Source organism: Poecile atricapillus, chromosome 9 (assembly GCF_030490865.1).
Source record: "Poecile atricapillus isolate bPoeAtr1 chromosome 9, bPoeAtr1.hap1, whole genome shotgun sequence".
In the NCBI taxonomy this organism is placed as follows: domain Eukaryota; kingdom Metazoa; phylum Chordata; class Aves; order Passeriformes; family Paridae; genus Poecile; species Poecile atricapillus.
In genome coordinates this window covers 6,978,982-6,997,822 of record NC_081257.1, presented here as the reverse complement: position 1 = coordinate 6,997,822, position 18,841 = coordinate 6,978,982, and the positions used below count along the sequence as shown (strand labels likewise).

General features: G+C 53.0%; 1 protein-coding gene across 1 annotated transcript; it reads right to left on the bottom strand.

Annotated features, from left to right (window-relative positions):
- Positions 1 to 8,956: 8,956 nt before the first annotated feature.
- LOC131582248 (PHD finger protein 7-like) lies at positions 8,957 to 12,354 on the bottom strand. Its single transcript, XM_058845202.1, is given in 12 exon segments — positions 8,957 to 8,969; positions 9,122 to 9,247; positions 9,394 to 9,503; positions 9,720 to 9,861; positions 9,863 to 9,904; positions 9,906 to 10,079; positions 10,156 to 10,280; positions 10,543 to 10,644; positions 10,730 to 10,821; positions 11,170 to 11,259; positions 11,339 to 11,422; positions 12,333 to 12,354. Coding segments are annotated over 12 exon segments (1,122 nt in total).
- Between the last annotated feature and the right edge of the window lie 6,487 nt (positions 12,355 to 18,841).

Sequence of the window (18,841 nt, the reverse complement as noted above, 5' to 3'; positions counted from 1 at the left end):
AGAGCCACTCACCAGGCAGAACATGTGGGCACAGATCCCGTATTTCTCCTGTCTGTTTCCGCAGGTGTCCGGGTCGGCCTCTACACGGCGACACAACACGCATGCTGCAGGAGACAGAGCCAATGGCAGCGGGCATGAGCAGCTCTGTGGGGCTCTCAGCCCACATCATCGGCCCCAAGGGCTGCTCTGTCCCTGCCTGCGTGCCTGGCTGATGGGCAGGGCTGGAGGCCTTGGAGAGCAGCGGCCATTGCGGGCACGGGGCTCCCACCAGCTGCTCCCTGGCCCAGCTGGGCCCCACTTGAGGAGGAAGGAGGCTCCCAGCCCTGGCCTGGCTGAGCAGCTCCTGCCTGCCCCGGCGTCTGGTCTGGGCCCCACGCTGGCCACCCCGACAGCCCCTGGGCCAGGCTGTGGGAGGGGCTGCTTTGCCCTCACCTGGCTCCCTGCCATCAGAGCCCTCCTGCTCCCTGTCGCACATGGCGGCTGTCAGCGCTGAGTCCCTGTCCAGGAACGCCGCTGTCTCCGCCAGGTGCTGGTCCTGTCTCTCTGTGGGAGAGAGAAGAGTGATGGGAGTTTGGAGAACAGGCCCAGAGCTATGAGGGTGCTACTCCCTGGTCAGCCCTGCGTGAGCCCTGCTCCTGTCCGCCTTCTGCTCCCGTCGTCGCGTTGAGGAACACCGCCGTCTCCTCTGGATGTTCCTGCGCTGATTCTGGGAAGGGAGAGGCAGGTGAGCCTGCAGCAAGGGCCCAGAGGCCCGAGGTGTGGGGCCCCTCTGGTCCCTGGGCAGCTGCTTCCCTGCCTTACCTTCTCCTCCCGTTGCCAGGTCGCACTGACACACGGCCTGAGCCCAGCCTTCCCTTTTGGGGCTTTGGTCACACGCGTCACAATGGCCACTCCTCTGACATCAGCATCTTGCTCCCAAGATTGAGGCAGCCATGGCCTCATTTGCCTGGCGACCACTTGAGGCCGCCCCCTTGGGAACCGAGGTTCTGAGATGGTTCCAAGCCTTTGGTCAGCACGGAACCAGGCCAGAGACTCCTGCAGCAAGTGCAGGGTCCAATCCCAGGCCCCAGGGCAGCCATCGAGGGTGGCACTGTTGGCAGAAAGGTGCTGTTCAGGCACGGCCATGCCAGGGCTCCTGCCCCTGGCAGTCGGTTGCCCAGAGAGCTTCTGCAGGGTCTCTTGCACTGCACAGATTCCAAACCTGCTCTTTGGTGAACCGACATTTTCCTCAAGACCTCTCTGCAGTGAACTGAGATGAACCTGATTTCATGCCCGTGCTGATTGGTCACCGTTGGGAACAGGAGATAAAGCTGGGGATCACTGCAGCTGCCTCCCAACCTCAATTCTCCTGTCATCTAACGATCTAATGAATTTGACATTTCCTATTAAGTGGAAAAATTAGTATTAAGCTGCTGAGAAAGCTCATGCTTTACACCGATGCAATGGAAACCCGGGAATTTCAATGAAAGATTACCTTGTATCTGACTGGAGAGCTTGCAACAGTACTCAGCTCAGGAGTCAAATGCTTTTCCCACATTAAAGAACTTTGCCAGTTTTGTCCATGCTTTCCTTCTAGCAACTATATTGAAAAATGTCAAGATGGGACACACACAAACCGTTCTTGTAGAGTTTTCGCATTCACGCCTTTGCAAACACGCTCCTGCAAAGTCCAGATCATTGACTTCTAGAACAGTCAGCGGGATCCCAGGGAAACAGGGCAGGGGCTGACAAGCAGAGATACCCTGCACCTGCCTGATGCTGGGGCACCGGGAGTTCATCCATGTTCCTGTCTCCAGGGGAGAGCCCCCTTGGGTGGAAAACAATGCCTTCATTGAACTAGGAGGGAGGCACAGCAGGTGCAGTGCCAGGGAATGCCTTTACCCAGGAGGCAGGGTGGAGGCAGAGGAAAAGGGGAGAATTGGGAAGCTGCACCCGGGGCTCTGCAGGGAACCTGTGTCTCGGCAAGGCATTGAAGCTTAAGGAGCCAGAAGAGCTCAGCCATGCAATCCCGAGCTGTGGACCCTTTGTCCTCAGCACCAGGGACCCGTTTGCTTCTCCAGGCCCTGGGAAGTGCTCCGGTGCTGCTCCCGCAAGTTATGCATCGACACACAGAGCCACTGACTCTTCCTCAACCCTTTTCAGCACTGGACAGCAGGACGCAGTAAAATGTTGTCTCTGGTGCACGATCTAATTATTAAAAGTCTAATTATTCAAAGCCCTGCAAAGAAGCAACTTACATTGAAAGCATACACACCAAAAACCCCAAACCCTGGTACAAATCTTGAATTGACACAAGAAACATGTTCCTATTCAGAAACACAGGCTAACACTTTTGGCCAATATTTTTTCCTATTAGTTCTTTGAATGGACTTCAAAATAACAATTTTTGGTAAGTTCTTCAAGGAACAAGCAGGAAACACGTGTGAACTCTAAAAGAAGATTTATTGGCTTGCTTTCACATTCCTTTTGGAATCCCTGTGCTTCATCCAGCATGCCAGAAAATTGTGAAAATCCAGCTTCGTATTAGGAGAAGTTTCTGAATTTGCAGTTTGCCTCAAAGACTTTCTTTACCTAGTTAAGGAACTGGTTCTGTAACTTACAGAGATTGAGTGGTTCCCCTGACTGGACATCACCACATGACCTTATACACTCCAGTACACAAAAGAGCTGTTGCTGCCTGGCAATTGCAAAGCTTTGAGCTCTTCTAGAGGCTTTGTCCTGAGCAACTTCATTAGGTCCCTCTCTGCTCGGCTCTCGAGCCTGTCCAGGTCACTCTGGAGGGCAGCACAGCCTTGTGGTGCATCAGCCCCTGCTCCCGCTTCTGTGCTATCAGCAAACGTGCTGAGGGAGCGCTCCGTCCCTTCTGCCAGGTCACTGGGGAATAAGGCAAACAAGACTGGCCCCAGCACGGCCCCCTGAGGTCACAACCCTCTGAGTTTGGAGCTCCACTGTCCACTTCTCCACCTCACTCTCCCTGAACTGCCTCAGGAGCATATTATGGGAGACAGGGACAAAGCCTCGCTGAAGCTCCAGCTGACAACTCAGCCACTGCTCTTACCCACACAAACCCAGCCAGTCACTGCAGCAGAGGTGCCTATGAGATTCCTCAAGCATGGTTTTCCTTTCCTGCTATTCCAGAGCTTTGGAGATGACATCCAGGAGGGAGGTGTTGTGTCACCTGCGGGAGATGGAGGACAGGCTGATGGGCCTGCAGTTTCTTGGCTTCTTCTTGGTGGCCTTTGGGAAGACTGCAGTGATGCAGGCTTTCCTGCAATGCTCATGCCTCTCTCGTGAAGCATCACCTTCCCTGACTGGCCGAGAGAGCGCCCAGTGCCGGGGCCAGGAGCAGAGATTTCCCTTGGCCCCAAAAGGGAAGGCTGGGCTCAGGCCGTGTGTCAGTGCGACCTGACACCGGGAGGAGAAGGTAAGGCAGGGAAGCAGCTGCCCAGGGACCAGAGGGGCCCCACACCTCGGGCCTCTGGGCCCTTGCTGCAGGCTCACCTGCCTCTCCCTTCCCAGAATCAGCGCAGGAACATCCAGAGGAGACGGCGGTGTTCCTCAACGCGACGACGGGAGCAGAAGGCAGACAGGAGCAGGGCTCACGCAGGGCTGACCAGGGAGTAGCACCCTCATGGCTCTGGGCATGTCCTGCAAATTCCCCACACCCTTCTTCCCTCCACAGAGAGACAGGACCAGCACCTCGAGGACACCGTGGTGTTCCTGGACAGGGACTGAGCACTGACAGCCGCCATGTGTGACAAGGAGCAGGAGGGCCCTGATGGCAGGGAGCCAGGTGAGGGCAAAGCAGCCCCTCCCACAGCCTGGCCCAGGGGCTGTCGGGGTGGCCAGCATGGGGCCCAGAGCAGAGGCCAAAGGAGGCAGGAGCTGCTCAGCCAGGCCAGGGCTGGGAGCCTCCTTCCTCCTCAAGTGGGGCCCAGCTGGGCCAGGGAGCAGCTGGTGGGAGCCCCGTGCCCGCAATGGCCGCTGCTCTCCAAGGCCTCCAGCCCTGCCCATCAGCCAGGCACGCAGGCAGGGACAGAGCGGCCCTTGGGGCCGATGCTGTGGGCTGAGAGCCCCACAGAGCTGCTCATGCCCGCTGCCATTGTCTCTGTCTCCTGCAGCATGCGTGTTGTGTCGTCCTGTACAGGCCGACCCCTGTGCTTCCCCAGGCCCTGGCAAGTTCCCCTGTGCTGCTCCTGCATTGCCCAGGGCACCCACGGGCGTTGCTCGTGCCTGACAGTGACCAGAACCAGCGGGGAGTGTGACAGCTCTGTTGCTCTGGGCACGGCTGTCAGGCCAAGGCCCCTGGGCAGGGGGCAGTGTCCTTTTGGGCTTGGCAGAGCCCGTAGGCTCCTGGAGGGCTGGGGGCACTGCTCTGGCCCAGCCTGGCCCAGGCCTGGGAGGCCTTTGACATTGCTGATTGCCCTCACAGCCTCCAGGGCCGAGCCGGAGCTCAATGGCCCCAGCCTGACCGGACAGTCTGGACTGGAGCCTTCCCGTGGCTCCCCGGAACCCGAGAGCATCAGCGCCAGCTCAGAAACACTGCCTAACCGGGTTTGCCAATATTTTTTCTTGTTAGATCCTTGAAAGGATTTAAAAGGTAATGTTGTTGGGCAACTTCTTCAAGGAACAAATACGACACAATTCTTTTCAAGAAAGGGTTTATTAGTTTGGGTTCAGTTTCTGTATGAAATTCCTATGCTTCCTAAGACGATCCAGAAATTAATGAAGATCTAACATATTCCTAGGAGAAGTTTTTGAATCCACTACTCGCAGAAGTCTCTAAATTCACTGTTCCTCTTAAACACTTCCCTTACATCTAGTTAGCTAGCTGCTCCTGTAACATACAGAGATGCAGTGGTTTACTTGGCTGGACATCACAACATCATGTTACACACACCAGTATACTAACAACCTTTTGTTCCCTGACAGTTACAAAGCTTCAGGCTCTTCTGGAGGTCCTGAATTAATTTTGCATGCACATCCATAGCCGTGTTCCTTCCCCATGCTCAGCATTCAGCCACAGTTACCAGGGAACAGATAGATGTTCCATACTCACCTCGAGCAATAATCTACGTCTGTCTTCCCAACCTACTTTGTCTTCACTGAGCTCTACGGATCTACAAAAAATAACTTTGGGCCCTCTGCACAAAACAAAACACAACACCAATCAATAGGGTTCAACCCTTCTGATTCTGCTGCTGCTCCCAACAATCATGAATGAACAACACAACGGTCAAGTCAGCAGCTCTATTCTTCACGTCCCTCCTATTCTCTTGCCCCCCACCACATGTCGGCTCCAACAGAAATGTTCCCTACTGCAGCCTGGTGTGTACTAAGAAAAATGAAAGGCAGCAGCTGTCTCCCTGAACATGCTGAAATCTAAATTGCAGTGAAACAGCAGCTGCTTCATGAAATGCTCAGCAGCAGGATCCCACAGCTGCCCCCAGAATGCTGCCTGCCAAGGGCTGAGATCTCCATTCTAACACACCCTGCAAATCAGACGGGCTGGAAGATTGCAGGGCAGTAACTGTATGAACACAGCCATACATTTCATCAGTGTTATCTAACAAGTCTCAAGAAAGGAACGTCATTTAAGCCTGACTTGAGACTATAGTCTACAAAATAGAACAAGCAATTGTTTTGGTGGCCTGTGTAATTTTTGGGGGCTGTGTATGTTTTCTTTTGTTGTTGTTGCCTTTGTTTTTAAATAGAAAATTCACTGGCTTCAGAAGAGAAAGCCCCAGATTCATTAGGATGAAGAACCGCACGGACATATGTGGCTGACAAGAACACTCGGCATTCCTAATGGTAACAGCAGAAAGACAGGAAAAAGTTAAAGGAGATAGACCTACCTGAAAGGATCCCAAATGTCTCGGTAACCTGTCTGGTGACTATTTTTTTGCTAAGCTCTACAAGTTCCTATCGCTATGAGGCAATTATCTGAAAGAAAGGAAAGGCAGAAAGCTGCTCAGCCTTTGTTGTGCACCAGGACTGTCTCATGGGATTCTACCACAACTTTGGCGACAAGAAAGGATGGAAAATTTTGACTACAGAGCATTCATAACCAGGAGGCATCTTTTCCTCCTTACTCAAGTCCTGTAAGGGTTTAAAAGGGAAAAATAGACAAAAGGGGCTGAACAAGTTGTGTCGTACCTCTTAGGCGTTCGTCATCTATGGAGAAGAAGAAAACTCGAGCACTTTCTGTGCGTGGTAGAGAAAGACACCTAGACAAGTACAAAGGGGTTTTAGCATCCTCAAAGGTCCTATCAAATGCCCTGAGCATGAGTTAGAGCTGTAGTGCCTCAGAGAAATGGTGTACATGGAAGAGCTCTACTCCACCGGATGCAAATAAAGCCTTCTATGAAAAAACCCCACTTTTTACAAGAAAACTGACTGTGTCTTTGCCTTTTGGCTCTCATTGCTCAGAGGTGTGCAGTGTCAGTTTCCCATTTTCTCAGTGCTGCCATTAATATTCCCACAGCATCCAACTACTACAGCCAAGTAGACAACAAATACAAATGGAACTTGCCTTTCTTGGTGCTTTTCAATTTCTGACATCTCAGGCTCATCAGCAGCCCCAGACGGGATGTCTTGGAAATGTGAATCCTCTTGCCACCTGACGTTTTCCGGTTTTATCGTTCCAAGTACGTGAGGCTCTGCAAAACCAGCAGCAAAACAGAAAGCAAGTCAGAACCAGATTATTTCTCTGCTTGCCAGGAAAAATTCCTCTTTTCAAGTGAAATATTTACATATTAAGAAGACAGATTTAGGAAGGACAAAATCTTCTCCTCCCTGATTTTCTGAGCTGTAGCTCTGCTCCAGGATATTCCACTTTGTTCTAGGCATCTCCTAGGTATTCTTAAACATTTAGCATCTCCTCCAGAAGACAGTGAATAGCTCCTGAATTCAGCACAAGTGTGGTGGGCTTGTTGCTTTGTGTTGTTGTTTTTTAATATTTTGGATAAATTGGCACGGTTTCCTTTCATTCCTACCTGACTGTGACTTGATTAAATATTCCTTCATCTGCATTTCATAAGGCCTTATTTTATCTGAGCTTAGGACACCCCAGTGATCCTTCAGTGTCATTCAGTTTCACTTTTCTGAAGGCCCAGGAATAGAATTCGGTAACTAACAGAATGTTCATGGAGCTTGGGGGTCAACTCCAGGATTTTGCTCCTCCCTCTACCTTAACACACATTTTCCTTAAAATCCTGTTGGCTTCCATGTAACTTGGTATGACTGCTGTGCCACCTTTTTCCCTGTTTGAGAAGTTTAGGGGAAGCTTTTTCACCGCTCTGCAAAAATCCCAATGCCTTCTCAAGGCGTGCCTTTCCAAATTCCTGAGATGCAAGCAGGAGTTACCTCTCATTAATCTCCCACAACCTTGGCAAGTAGAGATGAAGATCAAAATGCTTCAGCAGAAGTACTGACTTCTGCTGCTGAAAATCCTCTGGATTGTGACCTTCTTCACACCATATTGCTCTACAGTGCCTGCCAGAAGCTGTTCCTTAGAAATGGCTCCGTTAGGAGGGTTCTGCTGTTACCTTCTTTGATGCCCAACTCCTCTGTGTCTCCAAAGAAGGAAAACTGGAAAGCACTGGACTCCTGAGTTCTGTTGTTTTCAGGCAAAGGTCCCAGACGGTCGTCTGGGGCAGAGTCCTGTGCATCCTCTTTGTCCTAGCCTATTTCCACTGTCTTTTCCGGTTTGATCTTTGAAGGTCCAAGCAAGTCTTTAAAATCAGCAGCAGTGTCGCAATCGATTTCTTCAGACACTTAAAGCAGTGTCTCACTCTCTTCTTTCTCCCTCTGCTTTACTGAAGAAAGGCTTTACTGAAATGAGATTGATCAAGGATAGACACTCAACACATGTCCTTTTCAAAGACAGCTTCCCTAAGAGCCACCTTGCTCTTCATGTCTCCCTAAACGTATCCAAGCCATTAAGGACTGGTTCACGTTCAAGGCTAAGCAGTGGGGAAATATCTGTCTAAAGGCAGCAATGAGTGTCCTTTTTAATCAGCTATGTCCTTAAGTGACTTTTCCCTTCACAGTACATGGTAACATGGAAATCAAGAACCATAGAAATGCCAAGAGCTAATTCGGTTTTCCCACAGACCTGCAAATCCCGAGGTGCCTGTCTTGACCCTTCTCACCTTCACTTATGTCAGCAAACAGAGGGACTAGAAAGAGAGGATGACACTACGTGCTGCTGTTGGAGGTCCCAGTTGAGGCCCGACGTGGCTGGCGGGAGCGGTTGCTCCAGCGCGACGTCCGCGACGGTGTCCCCCTGCGCCTGGGCCTCTCAGCACTTGCTGTCCTCCTCCTGCTCCTGTCCTGGCGACTCCTGGACCGGACAGGTTGATCTGAGGCCCGACGTTGCACGCAGGAGCGGCTGCGTCTGGGGGACGTCCCTGAGGACGTCTCCCTTCGCCTGGGCCTCTCTGCCCTCGACGTTCTCCTGCTGCTCCTGTCATGGCAACTTCTCGACCGGGCAGGTGGACTCTGGGCATGAGCTTGCTGCCGGGAGCGGCTGTGTCTGCGGGAAGCCCGCGATGGTGTCTCCCTTTGCCTGCGCCTCTCTGCACTTGATGTTCTCCTGCTGCTCCTGTCATGGCGACTCCGCGACCGGACGGCTCCATCTGAGGCCCGCCTCTGCTGGTGAGAGCGCCTTCGCCTGTGGTCAGGCCCAGCACGTCTGGAATGGACCCTGTCCTCAGGGCCCGTCCAGCTGCTGGATCTTGCCCTTGGTGTGCGTGGGCTGCCGGTGTCTGCCAAGGAAGAAGGTGCATGCCGGGGGCTTCTGTGGCTGCTGGTCCCTGGAGTTGGGGACTGGGGAGCCAGACCCGATGGCACTGCGCTGCTGGAGCTCGGCCTGATGGCCTCGGATTCTGAAAGGCCGTGAGCAGGCTCCGGTCCTGACTGTCTGATCCGGCTGGCGCCATTGAGCTCCGGCCGCTCATCCCTGGGGGCTGTAAAGCCAAACAGGAATGTCAGAGGCCTGCCAGGCCCGGAGCAGGCCATGCCTGACCAGAACACTGCCCCCAGCCCTCCAGGAGCCCATGGGCTTTGCCATGCCTGGCCTGGGCACTGGCCCCAGCCCAGGGACACCCGCCTGCTTTGCCTCATACCCGTGCCGAGACCAGCACAGCTGTCACACTCCCAGCGGATTGTCCTCGCTGTCAGGCCAGAGCAGCGCCTGTGGGTGCCCTCGGCAGCACAGGAGAGGCACAGGAGCAGCTTCCAGGGCCTGGGAAAACAAACGGGTTGATGGCTCTGAAGACAAAGTGTCCCAGCACGGGATTGTGCAGCCGAGCTCCTCTGGCTCCTTCCACTTTGAGCCCTTGCCGAGGCACAGGTTCCCTGCAGAGCCCCGGGTGCAGCTTCCCAACTCACCCCTCTTCCTCTGCCTCCTCCCTGCCTCCTGGGTAAAGGCATTCCCTGGCATTGCACCTGCTGTGCCGCACTCTCAGATCCGCGAAGGCATCGTTGTCCTCCCATGTTGGCTGACTGACGGGGAAAGGAAAAGCTGATGTGTTTCTGCTGCCCTGACCCCATGGACGTAACAGGGTGTCCCTGCTCTTCCTCCAATGCTTTTCCAAGTCCCGTGAGAAGTGGAAGTCCAGACTCCCTGGATGGGGCAGGGCTTGGACTGCTGGGGCAGGGCCTGGCACAGCACAGCACTTGCACCCTCCTGCCTTGTGAGCCCTGAAGAAGGAAACCAACCTGAAGGGGATGCGGATTCCCACGATGAACATTTCGACAACGAATTCCTCATCGTCTCTGCAGAGGGGGCAACGGAAGGAGAAAAGACCAGCACGCATGGCCTGTCCCTGCAGGGCAAACAGAAGCAGTGTGAGCAAGGCCCTGGTGCTGCTGAGCACCTGCTGTGTCCCAGGCCTGAGGGCATGGCTCCCACCTGCAGGCAGTCCCTGTGGAACCAGGCTCTTTTGCACGTCGGGCACACTATGGTGTTGAAGGTCATTCTCTCCTCCACTGGCTCCATGCAGATGGGGCATTCAGTGTCCGGCTCTGGAGTCACCTCCACGATCTGCACTTGTCGGTGCTCAGGGCAGTAGGACCTGGGGGCAAAAGGATGGGCATAATGAAAAAGACTTGGTCCTTCCCCGAGGGTGGCCAGAAGGGGAGAGGAGGTACCTGTATGGGTCAATGTACTGTGTTACACAGCCGCCCTCCTTGGCACAGGGCAGGTGGAACCATCTGTTGCAGTTTTCCTCGCAGCACATGATGGTGGCCCCGCTCTGGCCACAGATGCAGCAGTGCTGGAATGAGCCAAGCAGCCCCATCAGCGGCAGCCTGGGGGCCTCCCCAGGGCTGTGGGCAGGGCGCAGGATGGGGCCGCTCTCAGCCCACAGAGCCAGCTGGTGGAGGAAGCGCCTGTGCCAGGGTCTCTGTGGAGCTGCTGGGAGCCAGACTTTGTCCCACAGCTGGCTGGATGGCCGGCCTTCCCTGCTGGGGGTCTGGGCTAAGCTCTGGCCAGCCTCTCCTGGCACAAATGTCCCTGCTCTTTTGCCAGGCTCTCACCTTCTGTGCCGCCCTCCTGACTGCACATTTGATATCTTCAGGAAGATAGCCCAGGAGTCCAACACGTTTCTTTTCTTGCCGGACAAGAAGAGTGGCAAAATACTGCAGGAAAGGGGAAGAGGTGATGAAAACAGGGTGGCAGGGACTGCCCATTGCAATGCTGGCGGGAGTTCCCAGAGCCACTCACCAGGCAGAACATGTGGGCACAGATCCCGTATTTCTCCTGTCTGTTTCCGCAGGTGTCCGGGTCGGCCTCTACACGGCGACACAACACGCATGCTGCAGGAGACAGAGCCAATGGCAGCGGGCATGAGCAGCTCTGTGGGGCTCTCAGCCCACATCATCGGCCCCAAGGGCTGCTCTGTCCCTGCCTGCGTGCCTGGCTGATGGGCAGGGCTGGAGGCCTTGGAGAGCAGCGGCCATTGCGGGCACGGGGCTCCCACCAGCTGCTCCCTGGCCCAGCTGGGCCCCACTTGAGGAGGAAGGAGGCTCCCAGCCCTGGCCTGGCTGAGCAGCTCCTGCCTGCCCCGGCGTCTGGTCTGGGCCCCACGCTGGCCACCCCGACAGCCCCTGGCCAGGCTGTGGGAGGGGCTGCTTTGCCCTCACCTGGCTCCCTGCCATCAGAGCCCTCCTGCTCCCTGTCGCACATGGCGGCTGTCAGCGCTGAGTCCCTGTCCAGGAACGCCGCTGTCTCCGCCAGGTGCTGGTCCTGTCTCTCTGTGGGAGAGAGAAGAGTGATGGGAGTTTGGAGAACAGGCCCAGAGCTATGAGGGTGCTACTCCCTGGTCAGCCCTGCGTGAGCCCTGCTCCTGTCCGCCTTCTGCTCCCGTCGTCGCGTTGAGGAACACCGCCGTCTCCTCTGGATGTTCCTGCGCTGATTCTGGGAAGGGAGAGGCAGGTGAGCCTGCAGCAAGGGCCCAGAGGCCCGAGGTGTGGGGCCCCTCTGGTCCCTGGGCAGCTGCTTCCCTGCCTTACCTTCTCCTCCCGTTGCCAGGTCGCACTGACACACGGCCTGAGCCCAGCCTTCCCTTTTGGGGCTTTGGTCACACGCGTCACAATGGCCACTCCTCTGACATCAGCATCTTGCTCCCAAGATTGAGGCAGCCATGGCCTCATTTGCCTGGCGACCACTTGAGGCCGCCCCCTTGGGAACCGAGGTTCTGAGATGGTTCCAAGCCTTTGGTCAGCACGGAACCAGGCCAGAGACTCCTGCAGCAAGTGCAGGGTCCAATCCCAGGCCCCAGGGCAGCCATCGAGGGTGGCACTGTTGGCAGAAAGGTGCTGTTCAGGCACGGCCATGCCAGGGCTCCTGCCCCTGGCAGTCGGTTGCCCAGAGAGCTTCTGCAGGGTCTCTTGCACTGCACAGATTCCAAACCTGCTCTTTGGTGAACCGACATTTTCCTCAAGACCTCTCTGCAGTGAACTGAGATGAACCTGATTTCATGCCCGTGCTGATTGGTCACCGTTGGGAACAGGAGATAAAGCTGGGGATCACTGCAGCTGCCTCCCAACCTCAATTCTCCTGTCATCTAACGATCTAATGAATTTGACATTTCCTATTAAGTGGAAAAATTAGTATTAAGCTGCTGAGAAAGCTCATGCTTTACACCGATGCAATGGAAACCCGGGAATTTCAATGAAAGATTACCTTGTATCTGACTGGAGAGCTTGCAACAGTACTCAGCTCAGGAGTCAAATGCTTTTCCCACATTAAAGAACTTTGCCAGTTTTGTCCATGCTTTCCTTCTAGCAACTATATTGAAAAATGTCAAGATGGGACACACACAAACCGTTCTTGTAGAGTTTTCGCATTCACGCCTTTGCAAACACGCTCCTGCAAAGTCCAGATCATTGACTTCTAGAACAGTCAGCGGGATCCCAGGGAAACAGGGCAGGGGCTGACAAGCAGAGATACCCTGCACCTGCCTGATGCTGGGGCACCGGGAGTTCATCCATGTTCCTGTCTCCAGGGGAGAGCCCCCTTGGGTGGAAAACAATGCCTTCATTGAACTAGGAGGGAGGCACAGCAGGTGCAGTGCCAGGGAATGCCTTTACCCAGGAGGCAGGGTGGAGGCAGAGGAAAAGGGGAGAATTGGGAAGCTGCACCCGGGCTCTGCAGGGAACCTGTGTCTCGGCAAGGCATTGAAGCTTAAGGAGCCAGAAGAGCTCAGCCATGCAATCCCGAGCTGTGGACCCTTTGTCCTCAGCACCAGGGACCCGTTTGCTTCTCCAGGCCCTGGGAAGTGCTCCGGTGCTGCTCCCGCAAGTTATGCATCGACACACAGAGCCACTGACTCTTCCTCAACCCTTTTCAGCACTGGACAGCAGGACGCAGTAAAATGTTGTCTCTGGTGCACGATCTAATTATTAAAAGTCTAATTATTCAAAGCCCTGCAAAGAAGCAACTTACATTGAAAGCATACACACCAAAAACCCCAAACCCTGGTACAAATCTTGAATTGACACAAGAAACATGTTCCTATTCAGAAACACAGGCTAACACTTTTGGCCAATATTTTTTCCTATTAGTTCTTTGAATGGACTTCAAAATAACAATTTTTGGTAAGTTCTTCAAGGAACAAGCAGGAAACACGTGTGAACTCTAAAAGAAGATTTATTGGCTTGCTTTCACATTCCTTTTGGAATCCCTGTGCTTCATCCAGCATGCCAGAAAATTGTGAAAATCCAGCTTCGTATTAGGAGAAGTTTCTGAATTTGCAGTTTGCCTCAAAGACTTTCTTTACCTAGTTAAGGAACTGGTTCTGTAACTTACAGAGATTGAGTGGTTCCCCTGACTGGACATCACCACATGACCTTATACACTCCAGTACACAAAAGAGCTGTTGCTGCCTGGCAATTGCAAAGCTTGAGCTCTTCTAGAGGCTTTGTCCTGAGCAACTTCATTAGGTCCCTCTCTGCTCGGCTCTCGAGCCTGTCCAGGTCACTCTGGAGGGCAGCACAGCCTTGTGGTGCATCAGCCCCTGCTCCCGCTTCTGTGCTATCAGCAAACGTGCTGAGGGAGCGCTCCGTCCCTTCTGCCAGGTCACTGGGGAATAAGGCAAACAAGACTGGCCCCAGCACGGCCCCCTGAGGTCACAACCCTCTGAGTTTGGAGCTCCACTGTCCACTTCTCCACCTCACTCTCCCTGAACTGCCTCAGGAGCATATTATGGGAGACAGGGACAAAGCCTCGCTGAAGCTCCAGCTGACAACTCAGCCACTGCTCTTACCCACACAAACCCAGCCAGTCACTGCAGCAGAGGTGCCTATGAGATTCCTCAAGCATGGTTTTCCTTTCCTGCTATTCAGAGCTTTGGAGATGACATCCAGGAGGGAGGTGTTGTGTCACCTGCGGGAGATGGAGGACAGGCTGATGGGCCTGCAGTTTCTTGGCTTCTTCTTGGTGGCCTTTGGGAAGACTGCAGTGATGCAGGCTTTCCTGCAATGCTCATGCCTCTCTCGTGAAGCATCACCTTCCCTGACTGGCCGAGAGAGCGCCCAGTGCCGGGGCCAGGAGCAGAGATTTCCCTTGGCCCCAAAAGGGAAGGCTGGGCTCAGGCCGTGTGTCAGTGCGACCTGACACCGGGAGGAGAAGGTAAGGCAGGGAAGCAGCTGCCCAGGGACCAGAGGGGCCCCACACCTCGGGCCTCTGGGCCCTTGCTGCAGGCTCACCTGCCTCTCCCTTCCCAGAATCAGCGCAGGAACATCCAGAGGAGACGGCGGTGTTCCTCAACGCGACGACGGGAGCAGAAGGCGGACAGGAGCAGGGCTCACGCAGGGCTGACCAGGGAGTAGCACCCTCATGGCTCTGGGCATGTCCTGCAAATTCCCCACACCCTTCTTCCCTCCACAGAGAGACAGGACCAGCACCTCGAGGACACCGTGGTGTTCCTGGACAGGGACTGAGCACTGACAGCCGCCATGTGTGACAAGGAGCAGGAGGGCCCTGATGGCAGGGAGCCAGGTGAGGGCAAAGCAGCCCCTCCCACAGCCTGGCCCAGGGGCTGTCGGGGTGGCCAGCATGGGGCCCAGAGCAGAGGCCGGGGCAGGCAGGAGCTGCTCAGCCAGGCCAGGGCTGGGAGCCTCCTTCCTCCTCAAGTGGGGCCCAGCTGGGCCAGGGAGCAGCTGGTGGGAGCCCCGTGCCCGCAATGGCCGCTGCTCTCCAAGGCCTCCAGCCCTGCCCCATCAGCCAGGCACGCAGGCAGGGACAGAGCGGCCCTTGGGGCCGATGCTGTGGGCTGAGAGCCCCACAGAGCTGCTCATGCCCGCTGCCATTGTCTCTGTCTCCTGCAGCATGCGTGTTGTGTCGTCCTGTACAGGCCGACCCCTGTGCTTCCCCAGGCCCTGGCAAGTTCCCCTGTGCTGCTCCTGCATTGCCCAGGGCACCCACGGGCGTTGCTCGTGCCTGACAGTGACCAGAACCAGCGGGGAGTGTGACAGCTCTGTTGCTCTGGGCACGGCTGTCAGGCCAAGGCCCCTGGGCAGGGGGCAGTGTCCTTTTGGGCTTGGCAGAGCCCGTAGGCTCCTGGAGGGCTGGGGGCACTGCTCTGGCCCAGCCTGGCCCAGGCCTGGGAGGCCTTTGACATTGCTGATTGCCCTCACAGCCTCCAGGGCCGAGCCGGAGCTCAATGGCCCCAGCCTGACCGGACAGTCTGGACTGGAGCCTTCCCGTGGCTCCCCGGAACCCGAGAGCATCAGCGCCAGCTCAGAAACACTGCCTAACCGGGTTTGCCAATATTTTTTCTTGTTAGATCCTTGAAAGGATTTAAAAGGTAATGTTGTTGGGCAACTTCTTCAAGGAACAAATACGACACAATTCTTTTCAAGAAAGGGTTTATTAGTTTGGGTTCAGTTTCTGTATGAAATTCCTATGCTTCCTAAGACGATCCAGAAATTAATGAAGATCTAACATATTCCTAGGAGAAGTTTTTGAATCCACTACTCGCAGAAGTCTCTAAATTCACTGTTCCTCTTAAACACTTCCCTTACATCTAGTTAGCTAGCTGCTCCTGTAACATACAGAGATGCAGTGGTTTACTTGGCTGGACATCACAACATCATGTTACACACACCAGTATACTAACAACCTTTTGTTCCCTGACAGTTACAAAGCTTCAGGCTCTTCTGGAGGTCCTGAATTAATTTTGCATGCACATCCATAGCCGTGTTCCCTCCCCATGCTCAGCATTCAGCCACAGTTACCAGGGAACAGATAGATGTTCCATACTCACCTCGAGCAATAATCTACGTCTGTCTTCCCAACCTACTTTGTCTTCACTGAGCTCTACGGATCTACAAAAAATAACTTTGGGCCCTCTGCACAAAACAAAACACAACACCAATCAATAGGGTTCAACCCTTCTGATTCTGCTGCTGCTCCCAACAATCATGAATGAACAACACAACGGTCAAGTCAGCAGCTCTATTCTTCACGTCCCTCCTATTCTCTTGCCCCCCACCACATGTCGGCTCCAACAGAAATGTTCCCTACTGCAGCCTAGTGTGTACTAAGAAAAATGAAAGGCAGCAGCTGTCTCCCTGAACATGCTGAAATCTAAATTGCAGTGAAACAGCAGCTGCTTCATGAAATGCTCAGCAGCAGGATCCCACAGCTGCCCCCAGAATGCTGCCTGCCAAGGGCTGAGATCTCCATTCTAACACACCCTGCAAATCAGACGGGCTGGAAGATTGCAGGGCAGTAACTGTATGAACACAGCCATACATTTCATCAGTGTTATCTAACAAGTCTCAAGAAAGGAACGTCATTTAAGCCTGACTTGAGACTATAGTCTACAAAATAGAACAAGCAATTGTTTTGGTGGCCTGTGTAATTTTTGGGGGCTGTGTATGTTTTCTTTTGTTGTTGTTGCCTTTGTTTTTAAATAGAAAATTCACTGGCTTCAGAAGAGAAAGCCCCAGATTCATTAGGATGAAGAACCGCACGGACATATGTGGCTGACAAGAACACTCGGCATTCCTAATGGTAACAGCAGAAAGACAGGAAAAAGTTAAAGGAGATAGACCTACCTGAAAGGATCCCAAATGTCTCGGTAACCTGTCTGGTGACTATTTTTTGCTAAGCTCTACAAGTTCCTATCGCTATGAGGCAATTATCTGAAAGAAAGGAAAGGCAGAAAGCTGCTCAGCCTTTGTTGTGCACCAGGACTGTCTCATGGGATTCTACCACAACTTTGGCGACAAGAAAGGATGGAAAATTTTGACTACAGAGCATTCATAACCAGGAGGCATCTTTTCCTCCTTACTCAAGTCCTGTAAGGGTTTAAAAGGGAAAAATAGACAAAAGGGGCTGACAAGTTGTGTCGTACCTCTTAGGCGTTCGTCATCTATGGAGAAGAAGAAAACTCGAGCACTTTCTGTGCGTGGTAGAGAAAGACACCTAGACAAGTACAAAGGGGTTTTAGCATCCTCAAAGGTCCTATCAAATGCCCTGAGCATGAGTTAGAGCTGTAGTGCCTCAGAGAAATGGTGTACATGGAAGAGCTCTACTCCACCGGATGCAAATAAAGCCTTCTATGAAAAAACCCCACTTTTTACAAGAAAACTGACTGTGTCTTTGCCTTTTGGCTCTCATTGCTCAGAGGTGTGCAGTGTCAGTTTCCCATTTTCTCAGTGCTGCCATTAATATTCCCACAGCATCCAACTACTACAGCCAAGTAGACAACAAATACAAATGGAACTTGCCTTTCTTGGTGCTTTTCAATTTCTGACATCTCAGGCTCATCAGCAGCCCCAGACGGGATGTCTTGGAAATGTGAATCCTCTTGCCACCTGACGTTTTCCGGTTTTATCGTTCCAAGTACGTGAGGCTCTGCAAAACCAGCAGCAAAACAGAAAGCAAGTCAGAACCAGATTATTTCTCTGCTTGCCAGGAAAAATTCCTCTTTCAAGTGAAATATTTACATATTAAGAAGACAGATTTAGGAAGGACAAAATCTTCTCCTCCCTGATTTTCTGAGCTGTAGCTCTGCTCCAGGATATTCCACTTTGTTCTAGGCATCTCCTAGGTATTCTTAAACATTTAGCATCTCCTCCAGAAGACAGTGAATAGCTCCTGAATTCAGCACAAGTGTGGTGGGCTTGTTGCTTTGTGTTGTTGTTTTTTAATATTTTGGATAAATTGGCACGGTTTCCTTTCATTCCTACCTGACTGTGACTTGATTAAATATTCCTTCATCTGCATTTCATAAGGCCTTATTTTATCTGAGCTTAGGACACCCCAGTGATCCTTCAGTGTCATTCAGGTTTCACTTTTCTGAAGGCCCAGGAATAGAATTCGGTAACTAACAGAATGTTCATGGAGCTTGGGGGTCAACTCCAGGATTTTGCTCCTCCCTCTACCTTAACACACATTTTCCTTAAAATCCTGTTGGCTTCCATGTAACTTGGTATGACTGCTGTGCCACCTTTTTCCCTGTTTGAGAAGTTTAGGGGAAGCTTTTTCACCGCTCTGCAAAAATCCCAATGCCTTCTCAAGGCGTGCCTTTCCAAATTCCTGAGATGCAAGCAGGAGTTACCTCTCATTAATCTCCCACAACCTTGGCAAGTAGAGATGAAGATCAAAATGCTTCAGCAGAAGTACTGACTTCTGCTGCTGAAAATCCTCTGGATTGTGACCTTCTTCACACCATATTGCTCTACAGTGCCTGCCAGAAGCTGTTCCTTAGAAATGGCTCCGTTAGGAGGGTTCTGCTGTTACCTTCTTTGATGCCCAACTCCTCTGTGTCTCCAAAGAAGGAAAACTGGAAAGCACTGGACTCCTGAGTTCTGTTGTTTTCAGGCAAAGGTCCCAGACGGTCGTCTGGGGCAGAGTCCTGTGCATCCTCTTTGTCCTAGCCTATTTCCACTGTCTTTTCCGGTTTGATCTTTGAAGGTCCAAGCAAGTCTTTAAAATCAGCAGCAGTGTCGCAATCGATTTCTTCAGACACTTAAAGCAGTGTCTCACTCTCTTCTTTCTCCCTCTGCTTTACTGAAGAAAGGCTTACTGAAATGAGATTGATCAAGGATAGACACTCAACACATGTCCTTTTCAAAGACAGCTTCCCTAAGAGCCACCTTGCTCTTCATGTCTCCCTAAACGTATCCAAGCCATTAAGGACTGGTTCACGTTCAAGGCTAAGCAGTGGGGAAATATCTGTCTAAAGGCAGCAATGAGTGTCCTTTTTAATCAGCTATGTCCTTAAGTGACTTTTCCTTCACAGTACATGGTAACATGGAAATCAAGAACCATAGAAATGCCAAGAGCTAATTCGGTTTTCCCACAGACCTGCAAATCCCGAGA